At 34.0% G+C, this 18049-nt stretch overlaps 1 protein-coding gene across 1 annotated transcript in view; it reads left to right on the top strand.

The window, feature by feature from the left end:
• The window catches only part of LOC121415859 (solute carrier family 12 member 3-like), a 54449-nt gene that overhangs the window by 20821 nt on the left and 15579 nt on the right, over nucleotides 1-18049 (top strand). Inside the window, exons 7-10 of the mRNA XM_041609233.1 lie at nucleotides 10905-11015; nucleotides 12409-12520; nucleotides 13064-13191; nucleotides 17304-17507. Of these exons, the coding sequence (XP_041465167.1) occupies nucleotides 10905-11015; nucleotides 12409-12520; nucleotides 13064-13191; nucleotides 17304-17507 (555 nt within the window). The remainder of the gene's footprint in view (nucleotides 1-10904; nucleotides 11016-12408; nucleotides 12521-13063; nucleotides 13192-17303; nucleotides 17508-18049) is intronic.

Raw genomic sequence — 18049 nt, 5'->3', positions numbered from 1 at the left:
GGTAATCTTCAAAATATCATAGTAAGTAAATAAAGCAACTACAAAAATTGAAGGTAATTTAAGCAATAATTACAATGTTAACAACAATAATAGTGATAATAAAGTTTTTAAAGGTAAAAAACAGTAGTAATTATACAATTATAATATAAGGAGAAAAGGGAGGTAAAGGAAGGGAGAAGAAGAGAAGGATAATGCAAGTAAAACTGAAAATGAAATTGAAATGAGGAACATGGCAGGTACACAGGTTGTTAAAGCAATTATGCACTGTACATGTGCAGTATCATTATATAGAATATGAAATATTTATAGTTATAATGAATTATCATATAGTACAACTTAATATGTGTATTATATTTTGAAACAAAAGAACATACATGAAGGAGTTGAAGTATACTGAAAATCAACTAATTTTTACAAAGCACCCATTCCAAAAAGTGATTTTCTATTTTTGTTTTGGAAGGATTATGCACAGTTCGAATTGAAAACATCCAGGCTTGAATTTTCAAAGTTGTCAAATCAGTAAAATGATTTCCCTATTTTGAATATGGTCATTTATTTTGTAGGCTGTAATAATTTTTTACTTTACATTGATAACCCTAGACTGGGCTATTTTGATGCCAAAGAAGACGGGGGGGGGGGGCTGATTCAGCCCCCCTTATGATCTTGGCCGTCGATCGTGCGAAAAATTGAAAATTACTCATGGCATAATCTACAAATCTATACAGTCAAATTCTGTGAAAAATCTCATTGCTAATTATTTATGCGTAAAATTAAATTGCTCTAATTAACTTAATAATTCCCTAAAATGCTAATTTTCTGTTGAACAGACTCTAAATAGGAATCTGATCAAAAGTACTTTTAAGAAAAAGTTTTTAAAATCACATTTATTTTCTTACGTATTTTATTGTTTTCTAAATTTCTTAGTTCTTACTTGCTGTTTTTTATTGTTTTTTCAACAGAAATTTTAATCAGTCAAAGGACAAATAATGATACAGTACATGTACTGTACATTTATGAATTTTGGCTATGTACAAACAATATTTGCATTGGATTTGTACACAAATTCACATTTTTTAGCAATTTTGGGTCTGCATGCACTTATGAAATGTTGCATAATTTCGGAACCGCGTACTGAGGGGTCTCAATTTTGGTTTCAAAAGTTAACTTGTGCGCGACTTGAAAGTAAAAAGTCAGTGAGCGATGTGGTAAAAAAATGTCGAGCGGGGGCTAAATCATCCCCCTCCCCTGTCTTTAAGGGTTAAAGATGAGATCGCTATCTCTTCATCAGCCATATTTCATATTCAAATATGGAGAATGCAGTTCCTTCATATGTACATGATATGTTTCAAACACTAAATTCGCTTTGCATCTGAATATTCAAAATTAACTTCACTTCACACAAGTCTATTTTTAACCCACACTGCTTTCTGAATCAAATAGCCCCCTGTTGCACCCACAAATGTAATAACGCCCACAAATGTAATAACGCCCACAAATGTAATAACACTTTACCCACAAATGTAATAACGCCCACAAATGTAATAACACTTTACCCACAAATGTAATAATTTCACCCACAAATGTAATAATGCACTTTACCCACAAATGTAATAATTTTTGATCGCCCACAAATGTAATAATGACTTTACCCACAAATGTAATAAATTTGAAGGGATTTTTGGCAAATCCGTTCTGAACTAAAATCGTATAGTAATGCGTTCATATAGCACTAAAGTGCAAAGTCTCTTTTCCTGACCCGGTTAATTAACTAATTATAATATAAATCCAAAGTCTTTATTCCAGACCCGGTTGTTTCAAAAATTATAATATAAATCCAAAGTCTTTATTCCAGACCCGATTGTTTACAAAAAGATAATATAAGTCCAAAGTCTTTTCTCCAGACCCGGTTGTTTCAAAAATTATAATATAAATCCAAAGTCTTTATTCCAGACCCGGTTTCAAAAATAATAATATGAGCCCAAAGTCTTTATTCCAGACCCGGTTGTTTCAAATATTATAATATAAGTACAAAGTCTTTATTCCAGACCCGGTTGTTTAAAATATAATCATATAAGCCTAAAGTCTTTATTCCAGACCCGATTGTTTCAAAAATGATAATATAAGTACAAAGTCTTTTCACCAGACCCGGTTGTTTCAAAAATTATAATATAAATCCAAAGTCTTTTTCCAGACCCGGTTGTTTAAAAAATAATCATATGAGCCTAAAGTCTTTATTCCAGACCCGGTTGTTTCAAAAATTATAATATAAATCCAAAGTCTTTATTCCAGACCCGGTTGTTTAAAAAATAATATAAGTCCAAAGTCTTTATTCCAGACCCGGTTGTTTCAAAAATAATAATATGAGCCCAAAGTCTTTTCACCAGACCCGGTTGTTTCAAAAATTATAATATAAATCCAAAGTCTTTTTCCAGACCCTGTTGTTTCAAAAATTATAACATAAATCCAAAGTCTTTATTCCAGACCCGATTGTTTCAAAAATGATAATATAAGTCCAAAGTCTTTATTCCAGACCCGGTTGTTTAAAAAATTATAATATAAGTACAAAGTCTTTATTCCAGACCCGGTTGTTTAAAAAATAATCATATGAGCCTAAAGTCTTTATTCCAGACCAGATTGTTTCAAAAATGATATTATAAGTCCAAAGTCTTTTCACCAGACCCGGTTGTTTCAAAAATTATAATATAAATCCAAAGTCTTTTTCCAGACCCTGTTGTTTCAAAAATTATAATATAAATCCAAAGTCTTTATTCCAGACCTGGTTGTTTAAAAAATAATGATATAAGTCCAAAGTCTTTATTCCAGACCCGATTGTTTCAAATATTATGATATATGTCCAAACTAAGATACGATAATGATGTTCCGGTGGAATAAACATGAGAATCGAGCCTAGTCTTCTCTCCAGACCCAGTTAATTAAAACTGGTGGAATCAAAGTCTTTGTTGTTGTTTTAAATTATACTGAACGTATTGTGAATATACGCGCTATGAGTAAATTGAGAATCAAGCATAGTCTTTTCTCCAGACCCGGTTATTTAAAACTAAAAACTAAAACCCTATATAGTAATGCCTTCATATAGCACAAAAGTCCAGTCTTTTTCCAGACGCAGTAGTTTCAAAAATTATAATGTAAGTCCAAAGTCTTTTTTCCAGACCCAGTTATTTCAAAAATTATAATATAAGTCCAAACTAAGATACCGTAATGATATTCCAGTGGAAAAAAGGAAAATCGAGCTTAGCCTTTTCTCCAAACCTTGTTATTCAAAAATTGTAAATAACAATACAACAACAACAAAAACCGTATAAAGACCCCATAATCTTATTAATGCTGGATAACATGGATATATAGCGTAGTCTTTCAGCCAGACCCAGTCATTTGTTTTTCAAAATAAGGCTAAGAGTAAAAAATATAAATAACTCCAAATCTAATACCAAGCAATCCTTGAACCTAAGAACATGTTCTTAAAAAGAGGTTTAGAATGTTGTCTTTATTCCAGACCTAATCATTACAAAAATTACGAAAAAAAAATCTTCTTACATAAGACCCTATCATATTCTCTTGGAATAACATGAGTTGTAAAACGTACTCTTTCCTCCAGACCAGGTTATCTAAGAAATTAATTAAAAAACAAAATCAAATCTAAAACCAATTTTTAAAATTTATACCCAGTAAAAAATATGTCTGTACCCCACACCCAGATTCTTTTGTATAATAATACTAAGACCCCTACAAAACATTGTAGTTATGCATTTGCAAAGAAAACGTCCATTTTCCAGACTTGGTTATTATTTAAAAATAAAATTGTCTAAAACAAATACCCAATAATCTAACTACTGTGGAATAACATGGAGATCGATTGTAGACTTTCCTCCAGACACAATTATTTCAAGAATAAAAAACAATAAAACCCAACCCCCAACAACGAATCTAAGAACCAACAATCCTCCAAATTAAGACCAAGTACAAAAGCACATGTTTAGAGCGTTGTCTCTATTCCAGACCCAGTCATTTACAAATTAATTCAAACAATCTTAAAAACATAAGACTTTGTCATATTCTTATTCCTGTTGAATAACATTATTATTATGCTTAGACCTTCGTCTAGACCCAGCTATTTATAAGATAAACAAATATTGAAAAAATCAAAGCTAAGACCAATCTTTAAAATTAAACCCAGTTAAAATGCTTGGGTTTAGAGAGTTGTCTTTACCCCACATCCAGTTCTCTTAAAATACAAATTAAGCAAAAGATTAATCTAAAAACTTAGACACCAGCATCTCTCAAACTATAAAGCCCTTTGATAAGGCATACCGTAAGTTGGTATACAACTTGTTTTTGTTTGATGGAAGTGAAATGAATAAAATTGAATTGAATTGAATACCACAAAAACGTCAAATTAATAAAAGGTGTAAATATTCAGATCTGAATGGTACGCGCCTTAAAAACCCAAAATAACAACAACAAAAACGTTATTCTACATCAATGATATTGTGGCGTCTTTGTTAATATTGTTTGTCTGTTTTTATCGTTTCTAATAATTTCCTATTTTGAAATAACTGCATGGGTCTACAGCAAAGACTACACCATATTTAAAGACTGGGCGTTGTGGCGTGCGCCTGTAATCAAAGCTATGTGGGGAAGTTACAAATTGATGCAGAGGTTCGAGGTTCGAGCCCTTGTCACGTCTTTCGGATGGTGACGTTAAAGGTCGGTCCCAGACGTAAATAATCATATCTGATTGAGACACGTCTGACAAAACTCAAACACACACACACACCCACACACGTTTGCCCCCTGGAAAGATTAAACCTCAAGATGTTGATGGACCTGAATCCACCGAGGGGACAGCCTAACTCCGTAACTCTGGTACGGGTGTGGGAGGGGGCTCTTCTTTCTTTGCCTGTCTCTCTTTCAGTCATTTCAAATCAGTTTTTGTCTCACCTGCGAAGCAAAGTGAGACTATAGGCGCCGCTTTTCCGACGGCGACGGCGGCGGCGTCAACATCAAATCTTAACCTGAGGTTAAGTTTTTGAAATGATGTCATAACTTAGAAAGTATATGGACCTAGTTAATAAAACTTGGCCATAAGGTTAATCAAGTATTACTGAACATCCTATTAGAGTTTCATGTCACATGACTAAGGTCAAAGGTCATTTAGGGTCAATGAACTTAGACCATGTTGGAGGATTCAACATCGAAATCTTAACCTGAGGTTAAGTTTTTGAAATGTCATCATAACTTAGAAAATATATGAACCTAGTTCATGAAACTTGGACATGAGGTAAATCAAGTATCATTGAACATCCTGCATGAGTTTCACGTCACATGACCAAGGTCAAAGGTCATTTAGGGTCAATGAACTTTGGCCGAATTGGGGATATCTGTTGAATTCCCATCTTAACTTTGAAAGTTTATGGATCTGATTCATGAAACTTGGACATAATAGTAATCAAGCATCACTGAAAATTTTGTGCAAGTTTCAGGTCTCATGATTAAGGTCAAAGGTCATTTAGGGTCAATGAACTTTGGCAGAATTGGGTGTATCTGTTGAATTACCATCATAACTTTAAAAGTTTATGGATCTGATTCATGAAACTTGTACATAAGAGTAATCAGATATCACTGAACATCCTGTTCGAGTTTCAGGTCACATGATCAAGGTCAAAGGTCATGTAAGGTCAATGAACTTTGGCCATGTTGGGGTTTTTTGTTGAATAACCATCATATCTCTGTAGGTTTATTGGTCTACTTCATAAAAAGTGGACATAAGAGTAACCATGTATCACTGAACATCGTGTGCGAGTTAGAGTAGTATTCAAAGTCAGCACTGCTGCTATATTGAACCGCGTGATGCAGGTGAGACGGCCAGAGGCATTCCACTTGTTTTCCTATCTTATCACTTCTTGATCACATAAATTCTCTCTCTCTCTCTCTCTCTTTACTGAACGGGTCAATATAACCACATAAAATATATCTTAGGCCACTGAGATTATTGGAATTGTAACTAATAAAAAAAAATGCTGAATATATTACAAATGGTGCTTGGTACACTGAAAATTTAAAGTACCGAAGAACTTGTTAAAACTTTATCCCCTCTTGCTAGAATGATTTTCTTTTATATAATATCTCATAGATCGTCGATCAACAACCTTATCGTTTACGGGAAGTAATCCCCATATTGTGTGCTGATATCTTATTCCTCAGTTTTTTGTTTTATATGTATTTAAAGGTTTTGTGTTTTTTTTTCATAAAAAAGGAATGAATATACAAGAAATAATAATAATAAACAAGTGGAATGCCTCTGACCGTCTCACCTGCATCACGCGATTCAACATAGCAGCAGTGCTGACTTTGAAAACTACTATAACTCGCACAAGATGTTAAGTGATACTTGGTTACTCTTATTTCCACGTTTTATGAACTAGACCAATACACTTACAGAGATAGGATGGTAATTCAACAAATACCCCCAATGTGGCCAAAATTCATTGACCTCACATGACCTTTGACCTTGATCATGTGACCTGAAACTTGCACAGGATATTCAGTGATACTTTATTACTCTTATGTCCAAGTTTCAAAAGTCAGATCAATAAACTTGCAAAGTTATGATGGTAATTCAACAGATACCCCCATTATGGCCAAAGTTCATTGACCTTTGACCTTGGTCATGTGACCTGAAATGCCACAGGATGTTCAGTGATACTTGATTACTCTTATGTCCAAGTTTTATGAACTAGACCAACATACTTTCAAAGTTATGATGGTAATTCAACAAAAAAAACAATTCGGCCAAAGTTCATTGACCCTAAATGACCTTTGACCTTGACCATGTGACCTGAAACTTGCCCAGGATGTTCAGTGATACTTGATTACTATTATGTCCAAGTTTCATGAATCAGATCCAAAACCTTTTTAAGTTTTGATTGTAATTCATCAGATACCCCCAAATCGGCCAAAGTTCATTGACTCTAAATGACCTTTGACCTTGGTCATGTCACGTAAAACTCATGCAGGATGTTTGGTAATACATGATTAACCTTATGTCCAAGTTTAATGAACTAGGTCTATATATTTCTTAAGTTATGATGATATTTCAAAATCTTAACCTCAGGTTAAGATTTTGATGTTGATTCCCCCAACATGGTCTAAGTTTATTGACCCTAAATGACCTTTGACCTTGGTCATGTGACATGAAACTCTAATAGGATGTTAAGTAATACTTTATTAAAATTATGGCAAAGTTTCATGAACTAGGTCTATATACTTTTTAAGTTATGATGTCATTTCTAAAACTTAACCTTAGGTTAAGATTTGATGTTGACGCCGCCGTCGCCGTCGGAAAAGCAGCGCCTATAGTCTCACTCTGCTATGCAGGTGAGACAAAAAGAAGTAATACAAATAATACTAAATAAAATTGTTACCCTACTTCTCATACAGTGGGTGGCAAAAATAGTCAATCATGACTTATTGCCAAATAAAAACATGGAATGCAATGGTTATCCCCTCTTGTTAGAATGTTTTTCTTTTATATAATATATCATAGATCGTCAATCAACAACTTTATCGTTTTCGGGAAGTAATCCCCTATTGTTTACTGATATCTTATTTCCTAGTTTTTTTCATATGTATTTCAATGTTTTGTTATTTAGGTTTTTTCAAAGAAAAAAGGAAGGAATATACAAGAAATTATTTTTTTAAGGACAAGTCCACCCCAACAAAAACTTGATATGAATAAAAAGAAAAAAATCAACAAGCATAACACTGAAAATTTCATCAAAATCGGATGTAAAATAAGAAAGTTATGGCATTTTAATGTTTCGCTTCATTTCGCAAAACAGTTATATGCACATCTCGGTCGGTATGCAAATGAGGAACTGATGACATCACTCACTCACTATTTCTTTTGTATTTTCTTAAATGAAATATGAAATATTTTTATTTTCTCGTCATTGTCATGTGAAATGAAGTTTCATTCCTCCCTGCAACACGTGGAAATTTATTATTTTAACATTTTGTGCTTTAGGCAAGGTGGTCCTAATTGTCAAATTCGTAAAAATTGAAATAATGTATAATTCAAACAATGAAAACCAAAAGAAAGAGTGAGTGAGTGACATCATCGACTCTTTCATTTGGATGTAGCTGGCTCGTTCATATAACTATTTTGTTAAAAATAAACAAAACTTTGAAATGTCATAACTTTCTTATTTTACATCCGATTTTGATGAAATTTTCAGCATTGTGCTTGTCTGATTTTCCTCTATTGATTCAAATCAACATTTTTTCTGAGGTGGACTTGACCTTTAATGGTTGCAGGGTCTTTGTTTTGTTGTTGTTGTTGTGTTTCTAATGACTTTTATAACTGGGTCTGACAGAAAGACTAAGCTACATTTCCATGTTATTCAACATAAATAGTAAATAGGATCGTGGGTCTTTTTTTTTTTAATTATTATAATTTTTTAAATAAATGGGTCTAGAAAAAAGACTTTGGACTTATATTATAATTTTTTAATTAACCGGGTCAGGAAAAAAGATTTCGCATTTATGTGCCATATAAACACATTACTATAAAGTTTCAGCTTTTAGTTACCGGGTCTGGAGCAAAGACTATGCTTGATTTTCAATTTACCATTAGCGTCTGGAGAAAAGAATAAGCTCGATTCTCATTTTTATTCCACTGGAATATCATTAATGTATCTCATTTGGGACTAAAATTATAATTTTTGAAATAACCGGGTCTGGAAAAAAGACTTTGGATTTATATTATGATTTTTTTTTAAACACCCGGGTCTGGAAAAAAGATTGTGGATTCATATCATGATTTTTGAAACAACAGGGTCTGGAAAAAGACTTTGGACTTGCATTATTATTTTTTAAACAACCGGGTCTGGAATAAAGACTTTGGACTTATATAATCATTTTTGAAACAATCGGGTCTGGAATAAAGACTTTTGGCTCATATGATTATTTTTTTAACAACCGGGTCTGGAATAAAGACTTTGGACTTATATTATTATTTTTTAAACAACCGGGTCTGGAATAAAGACTTTGGACTTATATTATTATTTTCTAAACAACCGGGTCTGGAATAAAGACTTTGGACTTATATTATTATTTTCTAAGCAACCGGGTCTGGAATAAAGACTTTGGATTTATATTATAATTTTTGAAACAACAGGGTCTGGAAAAAGACTTTGGATTTATATTATAATTTTTGAAACAACCGGGTCTGGAATAAAGACTTTGGGCTCATATTATTATTTTTGAAACAACCGGGTCTGGAATAAAGACTTTGGGCTCATATTATTATTTTCGAAACAACAGGGTCTGGAAAAAGACTTTGGATTTATATTATAATTTTTGAAACAACCGGGTCTGGAATAAAGACTTTTGGCTCATATTATTATTTTTGAAACAACCGGGTCTGGAATAAAGACTTTGGGCTCATATTATTATTTTCGAAACAACCGGGTCTGGAATAAAGACTTTGGATTTATATTATAATTTTTGAAACAACCGGGTCTGGAATAAAGACTTTGGGCTCATATTATTATTTTTGAAACAACCGGGTCTGGAATATAGACTTTGGATTTTTATTATAATTTGTTAATTAACCGGGTCGGGAAATGAGACTTTGCACGTTTGTGCTAAATGAACGCATTACTATACGATTTTAGCTTAGAACGGATTTGCCAAAAATCCCTTCAAATTTATTACATTTGTGGGTAAAGTCATTATTACATTTGTGGGCGATCAAAAATTATTACATTTGTGGGTAAAGTGCATTATTACATTTGTGGGTGAAATTATTACATTTGTGGGTAAAGTGTTATTACATTTGTGGGCGTTATTACATTTGTGGGTAAAGTGTTATTACATTTGTGGGCGTTATTACATTTGTGGGCGATTATTACATTTGTGGGTGTAACACCCCCCCCCCCCCTCCACTGAACTCATGAATTGAAACAAGCTTGATATTCCGATTGCCTGAAAGGCATTATAAATCCAGTGATAATAAAAGGATTCAGATCCCTTTCTGAAGCTTTATGATTTGAATAGTTACAGTTTAAATCCCTGTAATAGATACTGGCTGATGCCTATCAACAACGCAGGATGAGCTTGTTATCCAACATCTTTCCTGCTAGATTTTTCTCTTCCCTTCTCTGTCAAAATTGGATTAATATGCAAAACAAATATAGTAGACCTTCACAGTACTGTATTTTAGTTGTTTTTTCAAGTCCATGTGCAAAATATTATATTACAGGATAGGACGGCTAATTCATGATTTTTTCTTTAAAGTAATTTTCCAGTAGTGCAGTTTTTTTAGAATCATGAATGATCTTTAATTTAGACTACATTATACATGTTTTAAAAATGAAATATCAAGCTGATAATGTTTAAAAACGAAATGTGTCATGTGAAAAACGTATGAGTGACTTTTCACTGTCAAGTTTTCTCTGTGCCAATCAACAAAGGCTTTGGAGGAGGCGCGATAGCTCAGTCGGTAGAGCGGGGGTTTTGTATTCCGGTGACCCGGATTCGATTCCCAATTATGTTATGCTAGTGCCCTTTGGTAAGGCATTAATCCTCATTACATGTATACAAGAATTTATGCTTTCTTTTGGATAAATATCACTACCATTCAGTAGGTAATGATAGTAGTCAGTAAAAGTCACTATTTATTTATTGAAATATCCCCAAGACAGCCATATTTTGTCTTTTTTCATACAGCTGTATCTTTCTTTATTAAAAGAACGTTCAGTTCCCAAAAAAATCTTTAAAAAAATCAATGCGGTGTGAAAAGTACATGATACTTTAATCATTCTTTGATTATTTTTACAGAATGATGTGATGAATATCTTCATTATTTACTTTTTTTTGTTCAGGAGTATGATGCCCAGATGGTAAGCCTGGTCAATGATGTCAGGATCATCGGTATGATCACCATTGTTATCCTCCTTGCCATCCTCTTTATAGGCATGGCATGGGAAGCTAAGGTACTCTTAATTATATGATCTTTTTAATTGATAACGGTCCTGTTTCATTCATATAACTTGATATAATAACACTTTCACAATGACAGTTGAGAGCTACATGTAAGTACTGAAATCCATAATCAAGGCTATCACACTACACTAATTTTTCCTTGGTGGCCCGATCAGTCCACCAAAATCATCAATGTCATATTTTTTTGTGGCCCGCAAAACAAATTTTGTGGCCCTAGAGCAATCAAAAACATTACAATTTATTAAAATCTTTGGTAGCCAAAACTGGACCACCAAGTCTGGGCTTTTACAGAATTTTGGTGGCCGGACTCTCATTTTTGTTGCCTCAGGCCACTGCTAATGTCGAGCCCTGCCATAGCAGTTGAAAGCTACTGAAATCCTTCATTCTGATTGGTTGATAGTAAAGTTGTTATAGTTATTGTGTTAATAACAATTCTTTATCAAGCAAGACAGATTGTTCTTTCTCAAATTGGCAATGCTAATTCTTGTGACAAGGCGTGCCTGTAAATAAAAAAAACATCAAACTTTAACAGTGTGAACATCATTCACACTGTTAAAAGCAACATTTCCGAAAAAGGACTGGGCTATTACAGAAGTATTGAGGACTGGGGGCTACCATTCACGCGATCGCTCCGAAATTGGCACGCACATTATTTTCAACCTTAACTACAAGCTAGTACCAAAAAATTATGAAAATAATTATTTTTTAAATTTATCTATTATGAATAAAATATGCAAATTTATTCGTGAAAACATTACTGGCATATTTTCTTCGTTTTTTCCAGATGTCATCTTTGTATTTACTGTTTTAAAGGTTTCCACAAAGGAAGATTGCAAAAGCCAATTTTTTTCTTTATTTATTTCTTTATTTTTAGAATTTCCTATGTGTTTCATTGTTTTTTCATTGTTTTGATGTGGAGTTTGATACTCAACTGATTGGTTCATAAAACTAGCATGAATGTCTAGTCTTCTTTGCAGTTATAACCATGTTGCGCTTCCTTCATTTGTGTCACTAGTGAGACGAGTATTAACAGAAATATAACTAAGCCAAAAAAATATATATCCCATTTCTCCCTTTCACTTTGTCAAGAAATTATCGCATGGCTGCTTTATGCCAATAGAGCTTAAAATCGTACTACAAACTACATGTATCCAACTGATGAAGTTGCGCCCATGACTTTGCAAGTATCTTGATAATCGTAGCTCATTTTTATAATGCTGATTGTGATAATTATTGACTGTCATTTGTTTTTCTTTTGGGGGAGGTTCTTTGGTTAATCCTATCAAAACATTTTTCAAGAATGATTTTGTGGTCATTTTATAATAAAGTTTTATTTTTCTATCTGATTATGAATACTGTTTTATTGTGATGTTTTGAATACAGGTTCAGTTAGTTCTTCTTGTGGTTCTTAGTATAGCTATTTTCAACATGGTTGTTGGTAGTTTTCTTCCGGTGACTGACGCTAAAGCTGCCAAGGGGTTCACTGGGTACAAAAGTAAGAATTCATCTTTATTTTATTTTGTCTTTTGCTTTCTTCTCCTTCTCCCCTCCATAGCCATTTCTCCACATCGCTTTGTTTTCCAGTATCATAATCGATTGAAGTGTTTTTATACGATGATGATCACAGTGATGCTGATGATGATGATGCAGATGATGATGATGATGATGATGATGATGATGATGATGACAGTGAAGATGGTGATGATGATTATGACAGTGATGGTTGGGTGGTGGTGGTGGTGGTGGTGGTGATAATGATGCTAGTGATTAAGTTTCCTGATGACGATGATGATGATTATGAGGCGTGATGCTGATTATGAGGCATGATGATGAAAATAATGCTACAAAACAATATTCATCAAATTTGATATTTTGTATGACTAGATTTCAACTGAATTCTTATTGTAACTTCACAGATCATTATCCTCACTGCTTACTATTAAATGATCTGTACATTATCATATTACACAATTTACATAAATTGCTATCATTTTGTTGACAGAAATTGTTTATATTTTGTTTATATTCATGTTTATAGAGGATGTCTTTGTAGAAAATCTAAAGCCCAGCTTCCAAGATGGAGAGAGTTTCTTCTCAGTCTTCTCCATCTTCTTCCCAGCAGCCACTGGTATCTTAGCGGGAGCAAACATCTCAGGAGATCTTCAAGTAAGTCGTTAATACCCCAATGATGGTCAGGAGGATGAGTAAGATAATGATGATGGTGATGATGGTGATGGAGGGGTGGTGGTAGTGGTAGTGGTGGTGCTGATGATGCTAATGATAAACTTTCCTCCCGATGATAATGATAGTGATAATGATGATGCTAGTGATGATGATGCTCGTGATGATGATGCTGGTGATGATGATGATGATGATGGTAATGATGATGCTAGTGATGATGATGATGACGATGACAACGATGATGATGCTGATGATGATGCTTGTGATAATGGTAATTGATGATAATACCCTGCCAAATGGTGTATCATGGTAATAATGGGGATCTTTTTTTTATTTCCAAGCAATGCGTGTCTGTAGAGTGGGAGGGGTATGAGTTGAAGTTCCATAGTCCCAAGTTCAATTGGTTGAATGATAACAGCCTCTTGGCTACTTATCGCTGGAATACTCCTCAGAAAGTGGAGATCGTGCATACACTGCATGCAGGCCAGCCAAAATTCCCATTGCCAGTAGAATTGCATTCTCTGTATGCAGACAATAAGAAGCACTGTATGAAGTGGAAGGTAAATATTATCATCAAAGACCCCTATAAGGCTTATTGTACTATTAACCATCTTTTTAATTATTTCATAATTGAAGTAATTTCCTTTGACCACCTGAGCCTTATAATCACTGCCATAAAATATTTTGTGCCTGTTAACCTGTATAGTGATTTTTATATATTTTTTTTGGGGGGGAGATAGTTATAGACATTTTGTAGTACATGATACTGGATGCATTTTCATAGTGCATGTCTCAAGGTGCCAGGTTAAACTCTCTGCACAGCTCTTTCAATTCTTTGGCGAGTATTTCATTTATTTTCTTCTACATTCAGCTTAGAGAGTAAATAGCTATCAGTTTGAAGAAAATTCCACGAGACTGTGATCATCAAATTTTGTTGGTCTTCATGCTGTAGTATTAAAGCTGTTTGTAATTAATTAATATCGGCGTAGAGTGACTTTACTAATGACTTGACTTGAATATGACTCGTCTTTTGGTATTGTCAAAGATTTTTAAAGAAAAGATTGTAATTAATTTCAAACAGTGTTCTAAAACACAAGCATGATCAAAGACATTATGATCAGACTCCAGTTGAGCTTGAGTATACTTTGCATTTTTTTAAGAGGAATACAGTTTTAATCTTCAATTTTTCATACACATGTGTATGAAAATGTGGAACACATTTCAACTGATTACATGTACATGTAGCAGATACAATATGGCATATCAAAGCCATTCTTGAAGTCATCTTATTAAGAACAAGGTTTATGATATATTGCAAAGGATAGTAGCACCCGAAGCTCCTTGTATTATAAACAAATATTGGTGATGTTTATTACACAAAATAAATTTCCCTGTTATTCTACAACAATATCCCATTGCATAACAAAACTTATATCATTCCATTGTATGGTTATAACTGCCAATTGTTTTCATATGGGGTCAGACCGGTTTTATCAGGATGTGATGGGTTATTTCGGATGTTTTAACCCTCTATGATTACAGACAGAGGAAGTAATAGAGGAAGAGATTGAATTGGGTGAAAAGATCAGTATTAGAAATATAAAGTTCAGACCAAACATATTTTGTGTTTATTATTATTATTATTATTATTTATTTATTTGGCCATTAAAATCATGCAAAACTTGTACAATGTAATTACAAAAATGCAATCTGAAATTGGATAGTTGAATATGGGTAAAGTAGAAATGAAAGAAAAGAAAGAAAGGGTAAGAAAACGGTTTTTCCATGGGCCAGGGCTCGCAAAAGTAAAATTCAGTACTGTTGCCCAGAGGCATGCGAGCCCTCATTGAAAAACCGTTGAGAAAATATTGCACATTCCAATATATATTAATTTACACATCAAAATTCAAGTAAAATACATTCAACAAACATATTAAAAAGTATGTGATACCAGGCAAGATGAAAAAAATAAATTAATAAAATAAAGAGGGGTATATAATTGGGAAGAATTAGAATACCCATGCCGGACTGATTATGTATGTAATGTTTATGTTTATACTTACATGTACATTTAATTTTCATCCCACTTACATGTGTTGCTTGTTATTATTTTGTGATAATAATTTATTTCCCTTGAACCCAAATTTTCTATGGTACGTTGTATACTGCTTTACATCGGGCCTTACATGTGTAGGACTTTGAGGGACTTTTTTTAGTGTTCCATGGCCCTCTTGTAATGTTTTCTTGGATTAGCGTCTCCTTGATGTAATGCAAATATACAGACTATCAAATTTGCTTTCTTGCGTCTAGAAGAAGCATTAGCATGAAATGGTTAAATTATTGCCTCTTTAGGTCCTCGATTGGTACGGGTACATGTAGTTGAATCATTCAGCAGCAACTCATGTGAATCTGAATAGGTGAATAAGAACCGGGCATACTGGAATGTGTCATCTTTCATATTTCTTGTATCCTGGATTTATACTCCATTGGTTGCTTTCAGGCATGAGATAATGTCCTAATTTTAGAAGGCATTGTCAAGTTCCTTGGAAAATTTTTACAGTCCTGTCAATGTTGCGAAAATAGCAAATTTTATCATCATTAAACATTAAGATTTTTGCGATTGAAGATTTCTTAGGTACATGTATCCTCTTCTTGTCCTATAAAAAAGACAAATTGCATTGATGTCATATGAATATAATCTAATTTATAGGTTTGTTTACATTTCATGATCCATAATGCAATATCAAGTTATTCTTAGAATGTGAACTGGACTCATGTAGGGTTCCCATTGCAGGAATTGTTGGGCGCGTTCAAACCATTGTTCTTCGCTGTTTGATTGCAACATATACATGTACTGTACATGTGTGTTTGGCATCCATGTGATAATCATCAGAACCAAGTGTGTGTAATCAAATGTTAGGTGTCTGCCTTGCCAGGAAACCACACTACCAGTCATGAAAGTGCACAGGAGGGAATGATGGGAAAAAGATAATCAGCGATGGTTTCCTAAAAATAATAATATATGATTATTCTATCACATGTGCATGCTGTTGCGATGTGATAGACATGATTTATTGCCGAGTGCACCTGACTGATATGTATTGTAGCTGTGACTCAGAGGTTTTACAGGTGCCTGGTATATTATAATAGCATACATGTACATAGTAGGTCAGGATTTTTTCATCATTATTAATTGGTCTAATACTAAATAGGTTCATTATTGCAGATTGAAATAATCACTAGATGGTATTCATTTGTCTCGCAATCTACTATGGTCAACAAGGAAATTTGTGATCACTCTCGCAAAAAGTGTTCACTAGCTTACAAGTTCTCGAGTTTTCGAGTGCCGCTGCAACTCTATATCAAGTGACGAAAATTAACTGGTAACGTAGTCTTTTTATACAAATCTCCAGGACCGTACGCACGAACGCGAGAACAATAGGTGGGCACTGATCCGTTGTGTGATCAGTCAGGCGTTTCACCAATCGGTGCGTCGATGGGCGGTGCGGCCGGTTATCCGTATATGCAAATAAGCCGGGGGTATATGCAAATACGCCGTGGGTCAGATACTTTGCGTCACTTGATAAAGAGTTGCAGCGGCACTCGAAAGCTCATGAACTTGTAAGCTAGTTAACACTTTTTGCGAGAGTGATCACGAATTTCCTTGTTGACCATAGTAGATTGCGAGACAAATGAATACCCTCTAGCGATTATTAATTGGTCTGTTACATTTACATTTATTGTTTATTGCACTGTGTGATTGATGTACAAGTACCACATCTCTTTTTTTATCTTGAAAAAATAGTTACATGCATACTTTTAATTGTAAGCAATCATTAATATCAGAGTCCATCCCAACTTTATGCCAGCGCAACATTCTGCCTGTTTATATTTTGAATGTTGAATGTAGAATTGTAATGCTATTATTATTATTCTCTTTGTTTCTTCCTTTCTCTTTCATCTCACTCCTCATTCTTTGTTATCTTATTCTCTATCTCTCCCTTCCGTCCCCTCTCTTACCCTCTTATCCCCTTTCCTTCTTGCCCTCTCTTCTATCCCTTCCCCCTCTCTCTCTCTCTCCTTCACCCATCTCACAGGATGCCCAGAAAGCTATCCCAAAGGGAACATTGTTGGCCATCTTGATCTCCACCATCATATACGTTGGTCTTTCTTGGATCATCGGTGGTTGTATGATCAGGGAGGCTACAGGGAGTATTGCTGATGTCATCGCTGGCAACGTCACTTCGGCTTGCCTGAATGGGACCATGAACTGTGAATATGGGCTTGTTAATGACCTGGCTGTAAGTGCATTCAAATTGTTATTTTAACCCTAAAAAGACTGGGGGGGCTGATTCAGCCCCCCCCTCCCTCGACATTTTTTGCGGTAAATCCGCCGTGCAAAATTTTTTGACCGCGTCGCTCGCTGACTTTTTACCTTCAATTCTCGCGCAACTTTTGAGACCAAAATTGTGACCCCCGGGTACGCGGTTCCGAAATTACACATTTCGTAAGTGCATGCAGACCCAAAATTACTCAAAAACGTGAATATGTGTACAAATCCAATGCAAATAGTGTTTTTAGCCAAAATTCATAAATGTGTCATTATTTTCCTTTAACTGCTTAAAATCATTGACTTTTATCTTTTTTATGGTCAAAATAAAGTCCCCGACAATTTCCATTGAAAAAACAATAAAAAACAAAAAGTCGAAAAACGAAGAAATACATAAAGAAATTTAGAAAACAATAGAATACATAAGAAATTAAATGTGATGTTGATTTTTTTTGAATAAATTTGATCAGATGCCTATCTACAGTATGTGAAACAAAAATTAGCATTTCGGGG

The sequence above is a fragment of the Lytechinus variegatus genome, chromosome 5 (assembly GCF_018143015.1).
Source record: "Lytechinus variegatus isolate NC3 chromosome 5, Lvar_3.0, whole genome shotgun sequence".
Taxonomy (NCBI): Eukaryota; Metazoa; Echinodermata; class Echinoidea; order Temnopleuroida; family Toxopneustidae; genus Lytechinus; species Lytechinus variegatus.
Note: the sequence above shows the minus strand (reverse complement) of the source record. Positions and strands in the feature narration are given on the sequence as shown.